Source organism: Dipodomys merriami, unplaced genomic scaffold (genome assembly GCF_024711535.1).
Source record: "Dipodomys merriami isolate MVZ:Mamm:240054 unplaced genomic scaffold, mDipMer1.0.p SCAF_97, whole genome shotgun sequence".
Lineage (NCBI taxonomy): Eukaryota > Metazoa > Chordata > Mammalia > Rodentia > Heteromyidae > Dipodomys > Dipodomys merriami.
Genome location: NW_027206590.1, coordinates 2,248,131 through 2,269,420, shown reverse-complemented (window position 1 = coordinate 2,269,420; position 21,290 = coordinate 2,248,131). Strand labels below are relative to the sequence as shown.

Genomic DNA, 21,290 nt, shown 5'->3' with positions numbered 1-21,290 from the left:
TCTGCCTGACATGTATTTTTAAGGTATGTTGCCTAAAGCCACAGGTTTAAAGGCAACTTTTTTTTTTTTTTTTTGGTCATAGGGCTTGAACTCTCGACTTGGGCACTGTCCCTGAGCTCTTCAGCTCGAAGCGAGTGCTCTACCACTTGCACCACAGAGCCACTTGCTGACATGTATATTTTAAAACTCATCTAGAGCTCCGAAGCTCACATGTAAGTTTAGGTGAGCCTTTAAGTAGAAAATTTATATATATAATTGCTTAAAAATGTCTCACTACAAATGAAGTTCAGGTATCAGAAGGGTGAAAGACAGCACCTTAAATTCATTTTCTCAGTAAGCTCCCTAACTTAAAATGAGTCTCAATTCAAAAAAGTAGGTGCCTATTTTAGAGTACAGAACATTGCCTAGTGAATGGTACTGTGTGTTTGTGCTACGTGAATTTCCATAGGACTTTATTCTTCTCCAGTCCATCATCCCAGGTGTTTGTCTCAGTCTATCAGTATCTTTTGCAGTAGCCATCTGTAGATAGATACATTTATTCTTTTCACAATATACTATTCTAACTAGCTGACAGCTTAAGACTGTCCCAGTACAAACATAACAAATGTGGTTTTGGGCAAAAAAGGAGAAAGAACATTCAATGTTAAGGTGAAAAACAATCCCCATAAAGACTTTTCTGTGTAATTACAGGCAGCACAAAGTCTAAAGGAAAACTTGAAAATATTACCACCTATTGAAATTGAGCAATCGACTTAATGAAAATAAAGTTCATAGTAAAAGTGAATGTATCAATTATAATAAAAATGAAAATATAAGTCTTTAACTATAATCCACTAGTTATTTCTAGATCATGAACCTTAGCATTCACATCTAAAAATACCTACTTCCTTCCAGTCTGTGTCTCCAGCTCTGTTGGTGCTCTCTGCAAAGACCAAACAAAAAAGCAAGGCAGTAAGAACACTCCTCACCTACCATTCCACGGGGCTTAGTCGGATCCTAAAGAAAAAGCACTGTACCCATTAAACACAAAAAGAAATGTGAGGCATTTGCCTTGTTGAGCACCACTATTTTCTTGAGTTGAGCTCCACCCCTGACCGATACTCCAGTGTGGTCATTGCGCCTGCCTGTGACTGAGCAGCGGACCTGGGAGAAGAGAAACACGTTCTCCCCCACAGCTCCCATGTCCAGCACTGCCTCTTCCTCCCCAGGCTCAGCTAGGTGGGCAGCTGCTTGAACCCCACATCTCACGTTCCCCCACCTCTGACTATCTACACCATACTCCACATTTGTGTTTGGGTGAATTTCCTCCCAACCATGTCCTAAGTGGTTCAATTATCAGAAGTATGACCATGACTAAATATTCTTAAACCATGTAATTGAAATATATGAAATGAGGAAGAAGAAAACTGACTTTACATCTGATGAAGTGTTCAGACAAAAGCTGGTGATGGGGGCTGGGAAGTTGGCTCAGTGGTAGAGCACTTGCCTTGCATGCTCGAGGTCCTGGGTTCGATTCCTCAGCATCACATAAGAAAAAAAGCCGGAAGTGGTGCTGTGGCTCAAGTGGTAGAGCGCTAGCCTTGAGCTGAAGAGCTGAGGGACAGCGCCCAGGCCCAGAGTTTAGGCCCCACGACCAGACCCAAAAACAAAACAAGAAAAGCTGGTGATGGCCGGGCGCCAGTGGCTCGCGCCTGAATTCCTAGCTACTCAGGAGGCTGAGATCTGAGGTTCACAGTTCAAAGCCAGCCCGGGCAGAAAATTCCGTGAGACTCTTATCTCCAATAAACCACTAGAAAACCGGAAGTGGCACTGTGGCTCAAGCGGTAGAGAGCTCTCCTTGAGCTGAAGAGCACAGGGATAGTACCCAAGCCCAGAGTTCAAGCCCAATGACCAACCAAAAAAAAAAAAAAAGCTGGTGATGTAGTCTCTACAAGTGAGTATAGTAGATGAATGTCTACAAAACTTTAGTCCTATAACACTGTATCACAGGAGCCCTTGGCTTTCTATTCCTTTTTTTTATTCTTTTTTCTTTTGGTGGGTCATGGGGCTTGAACTCTGGACCTGGGCACTATCCCTGACCTCTTCAGTTCAAAGCAAGTGCTCTACCACTTAAACCACAGTGCTACTTCCAGTTTTCTGGTAGTTAATTGGAGATAAGAGTCTCACAGACTTTCCTGCCCAGGCTGGCTTTGAACTGCGACCCTCAGATCTCAGCCTAAGTAGATAGGATTACAGGCGTGAGCCACCAGTGCCAGAACCCTCAGTTTCTATACAGCTTACAGGTTCCACTTGAACACACAAGAGAAATGGCACCTGTTCTTCAAGTATGTGCATTATATGCAAACATATGTACTATAAAACATTATATGAACTATAATATACGCAAAAGGTTTTGTTTTCCTGACACACATAGTATAGCCTGCTTTTTCTTTTTTCTACCTATGTTGGTCTTTTTTTAAAAAGTGACATTTGCTGCCAATTGTGATAAAATATTTTAAACTTTAGCTTCAGGGGCATAAGTATAATAAAATTAGGAACTGAGGAGGAAGAAAAGGGAAAAAACCAGATCACAAATATTTCATACATTTTCAAACATTAAAGGAAAAAAACAAAAATGTCAACAGTTTGTTTCTAAGTCAGACATGAGGATGATTTTTAAAGTAAGAATAAGCCTGTGTTCTGTTTTACCATCCTGAGACAACAACGTGTTTAGTGTAATTGGGTAATCTGTGTTGTAGATAGGTCACATGAAAATGGAATGGGGAACGTTTTCAGGACACAGCTCAAAACAAGCAGGCATGGTGGCTTACTAATTGTAAGATTAGCTACACAGAGGCAAAGGTAGGAAGATCGTGGGCCTAAACCATCCCTGTGCCACAACAGCAACAACAAAAAAAAATCCTATATGAAAAATATCCAAAGCAAAACAAGGCTGAGGATGCGGCTCAGGTGGTAGAGGACAAGGACTTTAGTCCAAACACTACTAGTACTGTCAAAAAAAGAGGAAAAAACAAAACAAAAACTCATCAACCTACAGCTAAAAATTTCCAGCAAGCTGAATAACTAAGACTTCAACAACCACACAGTATGAAAATGCCCTTTTCAGTTTAAAGTTACTACAGAAATCACCTGGAAAATCCCGCAGGTACAAACATCTCCACAGCAGAGGGTCATTGGATGCAATCAGCAGGTCACGGCAAACTGCAGACAAAGATAAGACAGACCGAACATCCAAAAGTCGGAAGATCCGTAGTTTCAGCTCCAATGGGAGGACTAACAACCCAAACACATCTGGAAGGTTCAGTGCTAAGAGAAAAGAGAAGCAACAGGTCCTGGTGAATAAAGACCTCTTTTCCTCAAAGTGCTGCCACCTGTCCCCCTCTCAAGCAGTGACTGACAGTGGTCTCAGCTAACCATGTACCATCTGTGATCGATTGTCTTTATTAACAAACAATTGCACAGAGGGCGCGCGTGTGCGCATGCGTGTGTGCACGCGCATACGTGTGTGCGCGCATGTATGTGCGCGTGTGTGTTCCACACACATATAATGTGTCCAGATCAGCATCACCCCTTTTCTCTCTCCTCTCCACCCCATTGGGTTCCCTCCCCCGCCCACTTATCACATGCTTGCCTCTGACAAGTTACCTACTCTCTGTCTAACCCAATCTCTTAGTGTGTAAAATGGGTTATAATTTCATGTGCAAAAATGGATTATAACTTCACAACCTACTTTGCTGTGTTGCTGTGAGAAATGTGCTACTACATAGCAGACGGTATTTAGAACCATTTTCTGGCATATTGTAAGCAATTATCTGACATCTAACAGGCTGAGGAAAAGACAGAAAAATTCAGAAACAAAGCAAAGAAAGAATATGGTCCAAAGTCAAAAGGAAATTGTTTAAATTGCCAGATGCTGGTGGCTCATGCCTGTAATCCTAACTACTCAGGAAGCTGAGATCTGAGGATCCCAGTTCAAAGCCAGCCCAGGCAAGAGAGTCCATGAGACTCTTATGTCCAATTAACCACCAGAAAACCAGAAGTGGTGCTGTGGCTCAAGTAGTAGAGCACTAGCCTTGAGCTGAAGAGCTGAGGGACAGAACCCAGGCCCAGAGTTCAAAACCTACAACTGACCAAAAAAAAAGGAAAGAAAGCAAGCAAGCAATTATTTAAATTATCTTTCATCTGAAATGCTTGGGACTAGTATTTCAGATTTTGGAGTTTTTCAGATTTGGAGTATTTTTAGACTTGACCTATTGAGCAGCTCTGTTCCCTGTTCCCCAAACCCAAACTCCAGCAAAACCTTTACAAAGTCTTGATGGGGCTCTGTTGCAAGTTTATTTTTCATTTTGTGCGTTAGGCATCCTCAGCCTGAATTAGCTCTTTTAAAATATTTATGAGACTATTCTCCATTACCAAAGAAAACCCAAACCCAACAAACATCTAAGAGTTTGCAAATTCACATTATCCTTTCTCTCATCACCAACTAAAGAGGGAAACTGTGGTAATAATAATCAAGTCATCATGCAACTTGAAGCTATAAATATCAATAACCTTATACTCATACCTGACAAGGAACTGAAGGCCATAAGTCTGCTAACCAGCTAAAGGACTGTGGCCAAATATATATTGGTCTCTGTCTCCTCCTACCCCATAATTATATTTGTGCCCTCTTCCAATCAGGCTTGGTCACTTTTGACTTGCTCTGCCCATGAAATATGAGTGGAAGATATCTGAGCCATAGTTTTGAGAAACAACACACAGTTAGACCACTAGCTTCTCCATTTAGCCCAGGAAGAGTGGGTACTGGATAAAGATCACTCCTTTATAGTCAATGCAAACCCACACATCACATGTGCCTGACTGAGAAAATAAATGTCTGCTCTAGGTCATTACAATTTTTAAATATTTCTTTACTGTTACAAAAATAAAAGAAAGCTGACTAGTACAAAGTCCTGAATAAATTATAAACTTTACTGAATTAATTTCTTCATCCATAAAATGAGTATAATAAAAATCTACTTCAAAGTTACAGCACTGGTCATCCACTAACATGTAAAACATCTAAGAAAATGGCTGACACATAACACCCAATAAATGTTGGCTTAAAAAAGAAAACAATAAAAAGAAGGAAAAAACCCTCAGACTCAATTTACAGGCTAACCTTATATATTTATGAGAACCCCAAAATGAGTAAGCTCTTATCCCCTACCTTCAAGTCACAACCTTAGCAACTATAATACACTGACTGAAAGCAAGGCTCTAAAAACCAACCAAGGTGGTGAAGGTTATAATCCCAGCATTTGGGGGCAAAGGCAAGAAGACAAAAAGTTCAAGCCAGCCTGGGCTACATAGAAAGACCCCCATCTCAAAGAAATAAACAAAACAAAATAAAAAGAATGAAATTCATTCCAAATGAACATTGAAGCTTGAAGAGCAGAATTTCAGGGGAAGGAAAGAGAAATCAGGTATCAGTCAACAAGCACACCAAGTGTCCCCATTCTAACAGTGATGATTAATCACCCCTCACCTTGTCTGGTGAAGGCTAGGAGAGGGTACACCAGCTGGTCTTTGAAGAGGCGGGACAGCTTCTGAAGATCTTTGTACACTTCGGCTGCATTTTCACCTATTTTTTTAAAAAGTAAAAAGTAAAATCTTTCAATGTCTGTACTCTACTTCTGCCAGTCCAACTAAAAGTAACAACAACAACAACAACAAAAAAAAACCCACTACAAATGATATACAGATAAGCCAAAGCAGAGGAAGAAGTACAGTAAATATTCCATGTAAAATTAATAATGGTATCAAGGTCACAGAGCCAGGCCCAATCTATGCAGCTTATAGGCTGCAAGTGTAGAAAAGGCTTAGGGCAAGGTTTGTTGAACAGCAAGACTGCTGAGCATCTATCCACACATCTGCAATGGGCACTGGCAGAGAGGGACACAGATCCCAGGAAGGTAACAGTACTTATGGAATGAGGAGTGGATCAGCAGTGTCAAGTGTTTTCCAGCCTTTGCATACATCAGCAGTTCTCCCACAAGTAAGAGGCAGGACAAAGCACAGAGAGCCTGTCCACAACCAGTGCCAAGAGACAGGACAAAGTTACACATGTCTGAAGGATTCAATTTTAGTTACTTGCTACAGTGTGGCTCCACCAGAAGCGACATCCTGGGGGCACTGGTCAGACTATTCTTCTCCAGCCTTACTAACGCCCACTCCATCAGATGATCCATAGGTACACTGATGTGCACAAGCTTCACCCAAGTATATCTAAAGTCCCCACTTCAGTTTTGGTGTCTACCAAGTGTTCAAGTTTGGGCAAATTCCCTACCCATGGAGACCGTCACCTACCTGGCTCACCTACTTGAAGGAGACCCCGCACTAGAGTTGACAGGGACTATAAAACGTTAACGCTTGAGGCACAGTGTGAGGCATATCAGCTGTGGATGCCTGCGTCTCCCCCTTTCTATCTTTATGTATTTCACTGAGACAATGTGATCATTACAGCTTGATATACAACAAAGAGAGATGTAGCTAAACCCAAACTTCTGTTGTGTGAACCTGCCATCTTAGGTCTCATATCTCAAGTTATTATTTTTTTAACGAACTTGGCTCAAAGCTTTTTTTCAAATGTAAAAACTCATTTTGTTAGTTTTTTTTCCCCCTTCAGCAACCTATAAGTATGTGATTAGGAGCTTAGGAGGCCAAAAAACATACTTGGTGTTAGTAAGTGGTTTATAACTGCAAGCGAAACTTTAGGAAAATGACTTGCCAAATGAACGGCATATTCCTACCCAGCATAAAAGGGCTTTATTAAAAATACTTAATTGGAACAGTCCATGGACTTATGTAAGGTATTAACTTTCCATCCCCTCTGCTATTTCCTTTTTCCTTATTTAACAGATATGAGTTGAAAACAGGAATTTGAGCTGGATCCCTACAAATCTTCCTGTGTGCCACCATTTATTATGTCTTTGACTCTGAGGTAACTTAACCTCCTCTACTCCATTTCCTGATCTATAAGCTGAACATGAAAGACTTTTACAGGGTATAAAGTATTTGGCCAACAGCAAGGTCTTTTGGAGTATGCAGATAAATGCTGTAACCAGAAATTTTACATTTTCTGAGCCTAACAGAAAGATCACATTCACAGACTCGTGTCTAATATGAGTTCTTGGTAGGAGCAAGGTCTCCCTCAATGGGAAAAACACATAAGCTTTTGGAGAATGAAACATCCTACAAATTACATTTCAACCCTCCAAAATACTACAGTATGTAAACAAACGTATGCTGTATTTGTGGCATTAAAATTACACAGGAGAGAATAATGGGAAGGATGCTACAGAGGTGCCTTAGAAGAGTGACAGTAAAAATAAGGTTGACTAAGCCAGGCACAATGGCTCATGTCCATAGTCCTAACTACTCAGGAAGTGGAGATCAGGAGCATAATGGCTCATGGCCAGCCCAAGCAAAAAGTTAGTGAGATATCATCTCAACAAATTAGTCAAGCATGATAGTCCATCCCTAAAATTCAAGATATTCAGGAGATATAGATACGAGGATCATAGTGTGAGGTCAACCCTAAGCAAGGAGAAAAAAAATCAAGACCCTATGAGAAAAATAAGCTAAAAGTAAAAGGGCTAGAGGTGAGCTTAAGTGGTATACTACTTGTCCAGTAAATTATAGGGCTGAGTTTAAACCTCAGAATCCCTCTGCTCAACTAAAAAGCCCAGAAGGTTGATTAATACTGATCTCATCTGACATCATCTGACAGATGATGTCCAAATTCTGAGTGCATTCTGCTACTTTTTCTCCAATTATCTAGTTTAAGTCATTTTCTCCCTAGAATTAAGTACAGGCCTCGAGGCCTTTCAGGTAACTCCCTAGGTTGTGGGGAAGACTTTTTAGGGAAGGTCTAGCCAGCCTTTCCCTAAGAGGTGCTGCTGTGATTGCATAGTACCTCCCATCTGCCCCCTACCTCCTCAGCTTACTGTGAGGACCAAGGACCAAAGGGAAGGGCACACGCAGAGGCTCATGGTCAGCACAAAACAGAAACTAGGACGAGTCATTCCCTTCCCCCCATGCTTCACCTCTGACCACCTGACTGCCTCAGTTTGAGTTTCACTGAAAAACAATTTTAAAAGAACATTTGTCTCTTCCATCTGAAAAGTGAACCTCTCACAACTTCACTCCAAAGCTGAACGTCGTTACATACCTGGCTCCTCTGTGCAGACGAAGGATTCGGGCAGAAGCTGCAACCTTTTCACACTTTTAATCTCACTGCTGATTTTTAACGTAGCTGTAAATAAGCAGAACAAAGATGGCAGGCTTGTGTTTCCAACACACGAAGGATACTCTGTCCCCCTGGAAAAAAATTCTGGGCCTATTTCTTTTCCTCACAGCAAGATCAAAAGTGTAAACCCACCATGAAGGAAAATCATTCTCAAACACCACCGTTACAACTACAATGAACATCTTTCTATGCAACCCACCAAACATCACCAGGAGCTTATTAGTAGTTGAGAGATGCAGCAAGGTTAATTGCAGGCAACGAAGCACAACGAACCCATTATTGCTAATGAAGTCACTAAAAACACATTTTTTTTTTAATTTAACCCTTGGCAATGGGTCTGCCCTTGTTCATTAAAACAATCCCGCCAGTTTTCACACCATCATCACTCTCTGGACCCAAAGGACCAATATTCTTGACATCCCGTAGCTGAATTTAGTCATGTGTACAAAGGCATGCTTCATCTCGGCCCATGAAAGAGGCAGTGATGTGCTTCTGCACACCCTGCTGAAGAGAAAGTTCAAGGACACACTGTTCCTTCTCAGACTCGAGCCTGGGGGTGATTGGCTATGGTACAAATTTGCAAGTGACAGATTTGCCAAGAAGAGAAAGGGAACAAAATGCCAGACATTAAGAAATCATCAGGACATTTTGCAGAGACTATATTCATGTCATTAAGTGTTCCTATAAGAACTGAGACAAAACCTATTAATTAAAAAAAAAAGAACTGAGGCAAAAATTATAACCTACTTCTAACTATCTGGTAACTTCAACCTTGCAAATGATGATTAGTTTAGGAAGAGAAATTGCTGATGCTCAGGACACAGGATCACCAGATTAAAAACTCCATCTGCTACTTGTGAAGAATTGCTAGACACTTAGAGGTCCCAAAGCCATCCCACAGTCACAGACCGACAAGGGCAGAACACTGCCAAAGCGGTCAGCTCAACTCTGCAGACTTTCCAATATTTAAAGAATCTGGTAAGCTGGGCGCCGGTGGCTCACGCCTGTAATCCTAGCCACTCAGGAGGCTGAGATCTGAGGATTGTGGTTCAAAGCCAGCCCAGGCAGGAAAGTCCATGAGACTCTTATCTCCAATAAACCACTAGAAAACTGGAAGTGGTGCTGTGGCTCAACAGGTAGAGCGCTCGCCTTGATCTGAAGAGCTAAGGGACAGCGCCCAAGCCCAGAGTTCAAGCCCCACGACCGACCAAAAAAAAAAAAAAAAAAAGAATCTGGTGACTGAAACAGCAAAAATTATATAAAGGGGGGCTGAGAAATATCTTCCACTTCAAAAATTAAGATACCATAAGTCACAAAATGTTTCACAGAAAACAACATTTCTTTCAGCACAGGACCTCAATAAATGAGGGGCAAACACGTAGTTTCCAGGTTCAGTGTGACAGGGCTGCCTCTGGTCCATCTCAGCAGAAATAAACAGCTGCAGAACATGCTGGAAGTCCCTGGCCTAAGGTAACAAAGCAGCAGCCTTTGCTATGCACAAAAGATGAGCTGCATGAACAACAAACAACAATGCAGTCATTCCAATTTTACTTCACTCTCTTAACTGGCTAGAAAGGATAAACCTTAAGACACAAACACAATAAACACAAAGCCCCTGGTGCTCACACTGCTTACATCCCCAGCATGTGTGACACCGGCCGTCCCAGAGACCACTGGCAGCTGGGACAGGCACCATCCAAAGACAAGAAGCACTGCTATCCCAGCAAAATTTCTCAAGAGGGGAAAACCAACAAAGAGAGGAAATTAACAAAGGAATTCTTTATTCAGTGACTTCTATGGGGGAAGGGCAAATGAAACCACACCAACTGAAGTCTCAGAACCTCACCAGTGTTTCTGTGCATTGCTTGTTAGATGCCGAAATGGTAAGAGGACCCCAGTTCAATCTCATAATATTCGTTCAAAACTTTCATTAAGAAAAAAAGATAATAATAATAAAGCCCAGGTATAATGGTGCATCTGGTATCCCAGCTACTCAGGAGGCAGAGAATGGGAGGACTGTGGTTCAAAAGCAGACTTCACACAAAAAAATTAGTAAGACAAATAAAGTTGGGCAATCCTAGTAATGTGGGAGGCAAAGGTAGGAGGATCGTAGTCTGAGACTAGCCCAGGCAAAAAGCAGAAGACTCTCTCAGAAAAATAACTAAAGCAGACTGGGAAGGTGGCTCAGTGGTAGAGGCCCTGGGTTTGATTCCTCAGCACCACATAAGCAAAATGAAAAAAGCCGGGGCTGGGAAGTTGGCTCAGTGGTAGAGCGCTTGCCTTGCATGCCTGAGGCCCTGGGTTCAATTCCTCAGCACCATATAAGCAAAAAGAAAAAAGCTGGAAGTGGTGCTGTGGCTCAAGTGGTGGAGCGCTACCTTGAGCTGAAGAGCTGAGGGACAGCGCCCAGGCCCAGAATTCAGGCCCCACGACTGGACCCAAAAAAAAAAAATTTAAAAAGGGGCTGGGAAGGTGGCTCAGTGGTAGAGCGCTTGCCTTGCATGCCTGAGGCCCTGGGTTCGATTCCCCAGCACCACATAAGCAAAGAGAAAAAAGCCGGAAGTGGCGCTATGGCTCAAGTGTTAGAGCGCTAGCCTTAAGCTGAAGAGCTGAGGGACAGCGCCCAGGCCCAGAGTTCAGGCCCCACAACCGGACCCAAAAAAAAAAAAAAAGAAAAAGAAAAAAGCCGGAAGTGGCGCTGTGGCTCAAGTGGTAGAGCACTAGCCTTGAGCTGAAGAGCTGAGGGATAGCACCCAGGCCCAGAGTTCAGGCCCCCAAAAAAAAAAAACAAAAGCAAAAAGGGCTTAGGAGTGTTACTCAAATGGTAAAGCACTTACACAACCAGCAAAAGTATAGCCAAAAACAGAATTTTTTTTTAAATAAATGTACCACAGACAGGCATGAAAAGAGAAAACATTCTTTTCGAAGAGTTCATATGCAGTAAGACTCACAACCCCTCAGAGCAAAATATTACATCAAAAGAATTATGGTTGCCCCAAAAGTGAAGGCCCCTGCCCACGCATCAACCTCAGTCTAGCCTTTGGTCATCCGTAGAACCCCTCCATGACAGCCAATCCTGAAGTGGCTACACAGTGCCATGCACGTTAGCTGTTACCAGCCACCGTCCTCTGCAGTCCAGTTACCATTTACGACAATGAGGTTTCCCAAAGGCACACAGGTGAGCGCAGCAGAGCCCCCCTCGCAGAGAGGATGTGTGTACTGCAGCTTGTACACACCACTGGACTTCCATTTCTCTGGCATGGACACTGCTTTGGCCTCCGTCCCCTGAGGAATAAAATGCAAACAAATAATGAAGAAATATTATACTCAAAAAAAAAAAAAAAAAGATGGCTATATGTCTAGGCCAGGAGGGATGATCATACCTATAATCCTAGGAGGCTGAGATCAGAAGGATCACAGTTCAAAGATGACTCAACTCTGGCCAAAATGTTTGCAAGACCCCATCTCAATCAATAATTGGGCATGGTGGCACAAACCTGTTATCCCAGATATGCAGAAAACTTAAAACAGGAGTATCAAAGTCCAGCCCAGGTATGGGTAAGTAAAGCTAAAAGGACTAAAGGCTTGACTCAAGTGAGCAGTTGAATTCTGGCCTAGCAAGTGTGAGACCCTGAATTCAAACTCCAGGACTCCTCCTCTGCACCAAAACCCCCAAATCCAAAAAGACCCTAACTTGTTTAGGAAGAGAGCCCAACTGATAAGAGTGTGTTAAGTCATTAATACTGCTGTTAATAGAGGATAAAATATTGTGACATTTTTCTATCAAAAATTGCACTGAGCACCAGTGGTTCATGCCTGTAATCCTAGCTACTCAGGAGGCTGAGATCTGAGGAATGCAGCTCAAAGCCAGTCTGGGCTGGAAAGTCCATGAGACTCCTATCTCCAATTAAACACCAAAAATCCAGAAATGGAGCTTTAGCTCAAGTGTTAGAGCACTAGCTTTGAGCACAAAAAAAGCTGAAGGGGCAAGTCCCAGGACAGACTAAAAAAAAAAAATTTATTTGAGCCTTATTTATATTTTTACCTATTCAATTTCTCTCCAAAGATCACCTAGCAAAGTCATATCACAATTCAAAACTCCAGCTCAAACATGGTCCCTTCTGCAAAGCCCTTTCCTCTTACTGGTCATAGTTCTGTTGTATAATCTTATTATTTGTCAATTTGTTTGTTATATAACTATCTTTGGTTTGTCTCTCCCTTGCCCGCTTATAAATTTCTTGAGGAGTATCAAAGGTTATTCAGTGCATGGCGTATGCAACATGCAAGGCTCGGTGAATTCATCTACACCTTGTCACCCTTTATGTGGCCACAGGCCATCAGCACTGGTGTTATGCAGTAATGTGCAGAAGCTCAGAGTCATGAAGTCAGAATGTGCATTCCAACAAGATTCATGGTATTCCTTAGCACATTCAAGTTTGGGAGAATATTTACATTCTCTGTGAATCCTTGGCACCCTGAAAATATAGATTTCTCTGCTAGAATATAACAATATAGTAGGATTGTGGTTCAGATTCTTCTTTATCCCTGTCACAGTCTCAGGCCACTTGTTCGCACATACATATAAGCAATCTGACCACAGGTATGTCCAAAACTTCGCACCAGACATTCGTAGACAGATGTCTGTCAGTGAATGAGTGAAGATACGCAACTATAGCACAGGAGTAACATCTCTCTTCCTAACTGAATCTTACCAAATTCCTGATGTCTCAGTCATTAATGTGAAACATATCCTAGTGCACTAGCTGTCCACCACACCCAGTCCACACTCACCAGCACACTCTCATCCAGGCATTACTGTGTAACTCTCATGTAGCTTTTCTTTGTTTCTACCGTATCACCATTACCTATGTAATACTAAATACAGACAAAAGAGAAGGAGATAAAGAAGGGAATAGGGGAGGGCACACTGAGTACCTACTGCATTCAACATTTTACATTCACTACCCAACACTTGTAATCAAGGAGCCTGGAATGCTCCATTGCCCTCATGGTATTTCCTGACATACCCTTTCCCAGTGGGAAACTTCCACCCTCACAAGGTACCTGGGTTTGCCAGTGGACTTACCTGAGGTTTGTAACCTGACTCCAGCATGAGGAGATGGACCAGCACTATCAAGGCATCACTGGCACTGTGGCAGTCAGCTGACTGATACAGGGTCTCTAAGGAATGTGGCACCTGCCCTTCCCCTGCTTCACTGCACAGCATTGGCTCTGAGGAAGAGAAGCCTGAGCCCTCGTCCATATCCATGGCATCTTGAATTGACTCAGCTTCCAAATGTTGACTAGGCCCTGACTGAAAAAAAGAAACAAAAAACATATGAATTCATTAAAAATTCTTACTTTTACGTGGTACAATTTGTATCTTAAGTGAAATGAGATTAACGCTAAAAGCCCAATCACATCACTGGGTTCAGAAAGCAGAGATATTTCAAGGGAGGGCTGATAAATAATGAGATTGCAACTACCACTCAGTCTTTTTCCACTACCTTCAGGGATTGTAGCTAACATTCCCCAAACCTGGAAGTCATCCTCAAGTCCTCCTTCCCTAACCAAAGCCACCCCAGACCTATCCATCTTCAAATTCCACCAAGACCTACTTCTGATACTGCTAAAGCTGCCCTTCTTACCCTGCTGGGCCTTGAGCCTCCTGGCTTCCCACACAGCACCCCTACAAGTGCCCTGCCCATCCTCCTCAGCTTCCAATACATTCTACTCTCAGCTGCCAGTTTCGTGGCAATTAAGAACCCAATCATGTCTTATATCCCAGTTTAAACTCACCAGAATTTTCCCAAGACGGGCAGTAGAATTTCTCACAACTGTGCCTTTGATGGCACCCCTAGATGTTCTTAGGAAAAAAGTGGTGCACAATCAAGTAGATGGGAAAATGACCTACACTTTTGCCACCTAACCACAGCCTCAATAATCACAAAAGACAGCATTAGCATTACAAAAGTTCTGAAAAGTCTGGAAATAATCATGGTAATTTGTGCCTAACATTTAACCAGGACGTGTTATCCTTCATCATCAAAGCTTAGGTTTCATGAATTTGTCATTAAGTATTATGAGAATCAAGTTTTTCAGAGAACACTCTAAGAAACAAAGCTACTAAATTAAGTCTGGGCTCCTAAGCTGATCCCCAACTCCATCTGCTCTTTTTCTGCCAGTCCTATCCACACAGTGTTCCCACATCAGCAAGACTTGCCAAAGCCTTCATAGTTACATTGTACTGCAATTTTCAGATCACTGCATCCCTCCATGACTGCAGGCTTATAAAGTGCCAGATTACATACAAGTCACTCACACAGAACCCCAGCACAGAATCCAGCACAAATATTCAAGATGTTCAATCAATGCCTGTCAAACAAATGTTGAGAGATGACATCTTACAATTTCATAATGTTTTTGTTTTCAACATGTTTTCTCACCATGATCTTCTTAAAGATGCTGTAACTCTGAAAGATCAAATCACTAGTCATAGTTGCCAGCTTATTGCCAGCTTATAAAAATTTGGCTAAGTCATTATACTGATTTTGTTCAGAAAGCCATTTCCTGGGCTTATGCTCAACTCTTAATGCAAAGCAGATGTTTCTTTAAGTCTGCATTTCCATTAAACAAGGGGCAGAGGAAATTAAAATTACACAGTATAAGCTAAATGTGAAGGAGACAGAACTGTCAACTAACTGCTCCTTTGAAATCGCTGAGGAGCTAAGCCCTCATGGCCATAGAAAAAACAAAATTCACTTGTGAAAACTAAAAGGCCAGTAATGATTCACCTACACCTTAAAAGGAGGGAAGGCACAAAACCATGTCCATGATTTTTTTTTGAACAAACAGAAATGACTATGTTAAGAACTAATTAACACTCTACTGAATTATGAAATATAGTATCTTTGCTTCTTTTCCCATTTTGCCTGAATTTTGAGCATTTACTACTTACTGACAATTCTGTGGGGTGGGATATATGTGGGAACATTTGAAGAAGGTTACCCGGGGCTAATCACCTGCAGAGAGAGATATCCCAGTGCCCTGGTAGGCAGGTCAAACTTTCCTCTGCCACGCTGGGAACCACAGCCTTTGCTGAGCCACTCTGATAGGACTGTTTATCAGTCTCCGTGCATGGAAATGGAAGATGCTGAGCACCAGTTTCCAAACTGATCATTTTGCCACTGGCCATTTACAACAGACTGCAACAAGTGACTAGAATGCAATAGGGCTAATATTCAGGTCTGGCACATGTCATCCCTGTTTCTCATTAAAGCCAACAAGTCCTGGAGGAATTCCCAAATATAGTAAAGAGAAAATTAACTTATATTTAATTACAAGAATAAAATTCACCTCCACTGGTTTCTAGTTTTATCCATCTATTTATTCATTTTCCTTTCCAATGTTCCTTCTGTTACATTTAATTAGCAGCAGATCACACTCTTCAAGGACTTGAGCATTATTTATGTACTTGCACATGAGAGCTTGTGAACAGAGGAGGAAGAATGATGGGGAGTCAGGTCTGGCTAGAGATGAGTTTGTGGGAAGGAACAGAAACTGGCCCTAAAACATTGGGTGGAAACTTTACAGAAAGCCCTGAAAAACAGGTATAGGACACTAAATTGTCTTCTGTGAAATGGCAGGGATGGACTAGAGATAACTGGTCTATTTTTAACACCAAAATTATGAGCATCTCTATGATACAGTTACTCAGAGCAAGGGAACAAAATAAAGCAAAGTGTGGGAAGTCGATTAGACTAACAGTGATGATAGATGACCACGATATCTCACAGGGCTTGCTAGAGGCCTAGAGAGTGAGACACAAGACTCAGCAAAGGGCTAGGAAGATGGATCAGTGGTAGAGTGTTTGCTTTGCATGCACGAGGCCCTGGGTTCGATTCCTCAGCACCACGTAAGCAGAAAAAGCTGGAAGTGGCACTGTGGCTCAAGTGGTAGAGTGCTAGCCCTGAGCTGAAGAGCTGAGGGACAGCGGCCAGGCCCAGAGAGCAGGTGCCACAAGTGACAAAAAAACAAAAACAAGACTCAGCAAAGCAGTAGTGTAGTGACACTGAAAGACTTTAGAGGAGAGGTGCTGGTTTTGAAAAAAAAAAAACATCAAGCCAGGCGTTGGTGGCTCACGCCTGTAATCCTAGCTACTCAGGAGGCTGAGATCTGAGGATCGCGGTTCAAAGCCAGCCCAGGCAGGAAAGACCGTGAGACTCCTATCTCCAATAAACCACCAGAAAACCGGAAGTGGCGCTGTAGCTCAAGTGGTAGAGCGCTCGCCTTGAGCTGAAGAGCTGAGGGACAGAGCCCAGGCCCAGAGTTCAAGCCCCACGACCGACAAAAAAAAAAAAAAACGAAAACATCAGCACAAATTACTACTAAATTTATGCTGGACATACAGTCTTTGATGACAATCGAAAATCCTAGCCATAAATGTCCCACAAATCACTTGGAAATAATTGGAAGAAAAGCTAAGAATCATACACTTGAAGACAACAGGTATAAGCTCTGAAGGATTATCTAAATAAAACAGGTAAAAACCAGGCACAGTACTTCAGAATGCCACCCTGATGCTGGTCCAGGAAGTGTTTCACAAGAACATAATCTGCAACCTACTAGAGCAGATAATCCTAACTAGTGCAGAATTCAGCTGAGATGCCAATCTGACTCATCACCTACTGTATTTCACCTATGGTACCCACCATACTGTCATCCTTCCAGACGTCAGACTGGGCTGCGGGTCCTTGGAATAAATCACTCCGTTGTTCAGCTGGAATGCTGGCCTGATTGGTGGCAGTGGCCAAAGAGGGTTGGTCATTATTCTGGAGTGAGGAATGCTCTGAATCTGTGGATGAAGGTAAGTTAGGGGCTGGCATGGCATCTTCAAGAATCAAACATATCAAGTCCCCAGAAACAATCCCATACGAGGCCAAGGTCTCTTCATCTCCAGTGAGGGCATCCTTGTTGTTCAATGTAATTGCAAATCGGGTATCAGAACTGCCAAGAAAGACGGATAAGGATAGTAAGAGCTACCTATTACCATTCCTCTAAATAATACATTTGGAACATATATAAGGCACACAGTATGGCCCTATAAGAGCTAAGTAATGAAATTACTTGTCCATATCATCAGATGCCTAAAGTAGTTTTCTGATGACTAAAAACACTAGTGTGGGAGAGAGATACAGGACTTCTTTATTATCATATATGCCTTTATCAACATCCATTCTAAAATACATACTTTTTAACACTGACATCTTTGTTGTGAGGATGCTTCTTAAACTCATATCAGTTTAATTTACAGCATTTCCCTGTTATGTGAAAGTATCTTATAATTGATAACACAAAATTCAGTGAAACACTCTTTCTAAAATATAAATTGGACTACACTATTCCTTTCTGAAAACCTACCACTGGCTGCTTAATGAACTTGGGGCAGAGCTCTTCACAAGGCATCTGAAACCCAATATCTGACTCCTTCCCACCTCTCTCATGGCGCCTGCCATCATTCCTTTCATTCACTGTGCTCCATCACCTGAGCTCTCCCCCATCTGTGCAGAAAAGCCCATCGACTACATTGCAGTCCTTGGGCCACAGCAACTGTTCCTTCAGATCTTCAAATAACTGACTCCTCTTCATCATTTAGGTCTCAGCTCAAATGTTACCCTTTAGGAGAAGCTTTCTCCCAGGCCCACAGTGTTCTCTAGCCCACATCCAAGCTTTCCTCTAACACCACTACTTAAAACATAGCACTTATCTAGTAACTGCCTTCCCCAAGCCTACAAAAAGTTTGAAAAGATCAAGAGTATTGTGTGTCCATTTTAAACTATGTCTCCAGTGCTTGGTAAATATTTTGTGAGACAACAGCAACCTCCAAACATTAGACGGGAAGACTGAGCTGGAGTGAAACACAGGCTGCTACGCAATGTCCTCACAGGACAGTTTGCTTACACTGCTGATTTAGCAGATCACAGTTGAAATGAATACTCAACCCAACACCAACCAAGATGAGTGCATGTAGATGATGATAATACAAATGCACCCCTCCTCCTGATGATGACAAGCACAAAACACACCAGACAGAACAAACCCCACAACCCAGGGCTAACTAAGCTAATAGATCAACAAGCCCTCAGCAATGAACTGTCATCCATTCGGCATAACAGGTGATTTGACTTGGGGAGAAATCAATCATCTTTGATCACACAGCTGTAAGGAATTACTAACAAACCACTGTAAGACACTGCATGACATGCATGCTCAGCAATGCTCATTACACCAATTTATAAAAGCTTAAGAAAAATTCCTCTGCAAATTGGTTTACTTTTCTCACAATGCTACTTGTTGAAAAACTCTCCAAAAATACCACAATGCTACATGTTGAAAAACTCCCCCCAAAATACCACATTTTGTTTCACATACACACATTTTTCACTAAGAGAGAATTTGGTACAAAAAATAAATTTGATAGAGTAGAAGCTGCTCCCGCTCATTAGGAAAGAAGTAGTCTGCTTGTTTTCATAATGCTTCGATAAGCCTAAAGTTGAAAACCTGCCAACTGCCCATGAAAACAACATCCCGACTTCAACAAAAAAAAGGGGAGGGGGGAACAACAGCTCAAACAATGTTATTTATACACCATTTGTCATAGCAAAAGGTTGGTTCTTTAAAAAATAATAATAAAGTTTCTAGGACAATGCACATCCAAATCTTTTCATGTACATTGTTTAATAAAAAGTATCAGCCTTCCTTCTCACTTTATAGGAAAAAGGAATGGCTATTTCTAAAGCAAAATGTAGTTTTCCACTGTTTTATTTTCTAAAATTAAGGGGAGGGGGAGGGTGTTGCACTTCACCAGAAAATTAAAGTCTAGGAACTCCAGGATTTTTACAGCAACTTTTTATCTACTTGCTCAGCAGAAACACTTTAAAAGTAACATCATGCAAACACAATGAAAAACTCCCCGTTTACTATCAAGTAAGTATACCTTAAGAATTAATTTACTGCACTCATTACCTGACTTATGAAACTGTAACCCCTCTGTACATCACCTTTATAATAACAAAAGAAAATATATTTTTTTAAAAAGAATTCACTTTCACAAGCTTTCAAGCTAATCAGTCTCCACTATAAAAACCTGAAAGAAAAATCAACACGGTCATATTCAGTGTCACATCCTGTCCCACCTAGAAAAATTAATATATACATGCATATCTAAAAAGAGAAACTTAAAACTGTGTGGTGGAGTAATGATATCATCATGGAAAGTGCAGGTTTTCACAGCATGAATTAACAGGCATGTCATTATGTTTAAAAGGAGTTCACAATAGTTCACTTTTTATTTTGTGTCTTAATCTGCGGGAAGGCAGACTCACTTTTAATCTAACAATGTCTTAACCCCCAAAACCATAGCATAGGAGGTCGCCAGCACGGCCTCCTTCCACTAAGTTCCCTTTGAAAAGTGAAAGCTTGTGAAAGTCTTATAAAACACAGCTTATGGAAAAGCTGACCCTTCGGGGCTAACTCACTCTTCCTAAGCACACGGGAAAGTCAACATCAGTAGCTCAGTGGGTAGCTATTTGAAGAAGGTCACCTTTACAAGTATCTCTCTGCTCCCACGTTATTATTGTCCCAGAAAAACAGCTTCTCGGGAAAACAGCCCCATGAATTCATAGCGGACTAGGGTCCCTTCTGCGTTTCGCTGCCCCAAACCCTGGCACACGCTGAGATCGGCGTTTACTTCTGTGGGTGGTGGTTGAGGGGATGGGGGGCCCGGGCCCAGCCCAGGATCTGAACCTGCCGGTCCCGCCGCACTTGCTAAGACTTCACGGTGGGAAAGCGGCGCGCGCACCCTTCCGATCCAGCCTTAAAACTTGCTGGCGGCTGGGACGGGTGACTTGGACGGAAGGCAGCCCGGGGCGGGGGCGCGGGGGGTGGGCACACTACCCTCCCTACTCGGGCTTCGGGGAGGGTCTTAGCGGAGTTGAAGGCCAGCCCAGCTTCGCTGGGTTCCCCCCTCCCTCCCCCCGCATCCCACCCTACCCCGTCACTCACCCCCGAGGGGAGCGGCGCCCCCGGGAGGCCCGGCCATGGTCCGTGCCACGCAGGACCCCGCAGCTCGTCCGCAGGTGCGAAGAAGCGGCTGTCACGTGACCCCGACTCTGCCCTGCCCGCCCCGCGGCTCCTGGCCCCGCCCCGCGGCTCCTGGCCCCGCCCCGCGGCTCCTGGCCCCGCCCCGCGGCTCCTGGCCCCGCCCGCGCCACGGACCGCACGACCCCAGGGCCGCGCGTGACTCCTCTCTCCCTCCCCCCCCCCCCCGCCGCCCTTCGCCCCTTCCGGAAACGCCCCACCTACCTGTACCCCCAGGTGGGCAGCAGGGCCCGACTCAGGTGCGCGCGCAGCTGGCCCAGCGTCGGCTCGGCCTCGGGCACCTCCAGCGGCCCGGTCCGCTTCTGAAGCCTCACCCGCAGCCTCATGGCAGCGGCGGCGGGAACCCACGGGAGTGGGGTTGGGGGAAGAGGGGGAGTGTCGGGCAGCAGCGCTCGCCGGGGCTGACGGGGTAAAGCGGGAGCTGGGAAATCGCGGGAGAACAAGCCGCGCCCCGGAGGTCGTCTCAGGAGCCCTTCGGCGCTGAGGGCGCCCCCTAGAGCCGACCCCCTCGAGAGGCGGCGAGCCGGGCGCTGAGGGAGCCCGCCTCCGATCGACGGCTCGGCGTGCGACGGCGCTGCCTGAGCGCGAGAAGCGCAGTGCGCAGGCGCTGGGCCGGCGCGCTGCCGGCGGGTGGCGGCCTCCGCGGTGGAGCGCGTTCCTTCCGCGCGCGTCGGGGCTGGACGAGGGATGCCCGGGGACCAGGCCCCTGCCCTCCTCTTTCTCCCGCGGTGCCGCTCCGAGAAGCCTTAGATTGAGTCCAAGCTCCTGGGGTCGCTTCCTCGGATTGCAATGACACCTACTGACCTGTGTTCGTGCTCCCGGCCATCTGTTGCTCTTCTGG

General features: G+C 43.7%; 1 protein-coding gene across 6 annotated transcripts in view; it reads right to left on the bottom strand.

The window, feature by feature from the left end:
• Fbxo7 (F-box protein 7) overlaps positions 1-21,290 on the bottom strand; it is a 22,317-nt gene extending 1,027 nt beyond the window's left edge. Inside the window, exons 1-8 of one of the 6 annotated variants that reach the window (XM_070014426.1) lie at positions 21,254-21,290; positions 17,002-17,144; positions 13,377-13,604; positions 11,434-11,575; positions 8,213-8,296; positions 5,528-5,623; positions 3,130-3,306; positions 885-922 (exon numbers count right to left, since the gene is read on the bottom strand). In XM_070014426.1, the coding sequence (XP_069870527.1) occupies positions 885-922; positions 3,130-3,306; positions 5,528-5,623; positions 8,213-8,296; positions 11,434-11,575; positions 13,377-13,604; positions 17,002-17,144; positions 21,254-21,275 (930 nt within the window). In that variant the 5' untranslated portion in view covers positions 21,276-21,290. Of the gene's footprint in view, positions 1-884; positions 923-3,129; positions 3,307-5,527; positions 5,624-8,212; positions 8,297-11,433; positions 11,576-13,376; positions 13,605-17,001; positions 17,297-20,353; positions 20,444-20,653; positions 20,935-21,253 lie in introns of those variants that run through there. The other 5 variants (XM_070014423.1, XM_070014422.1, XM_070014425.1 and 2 more) reach the window with 5 other exon arrangements.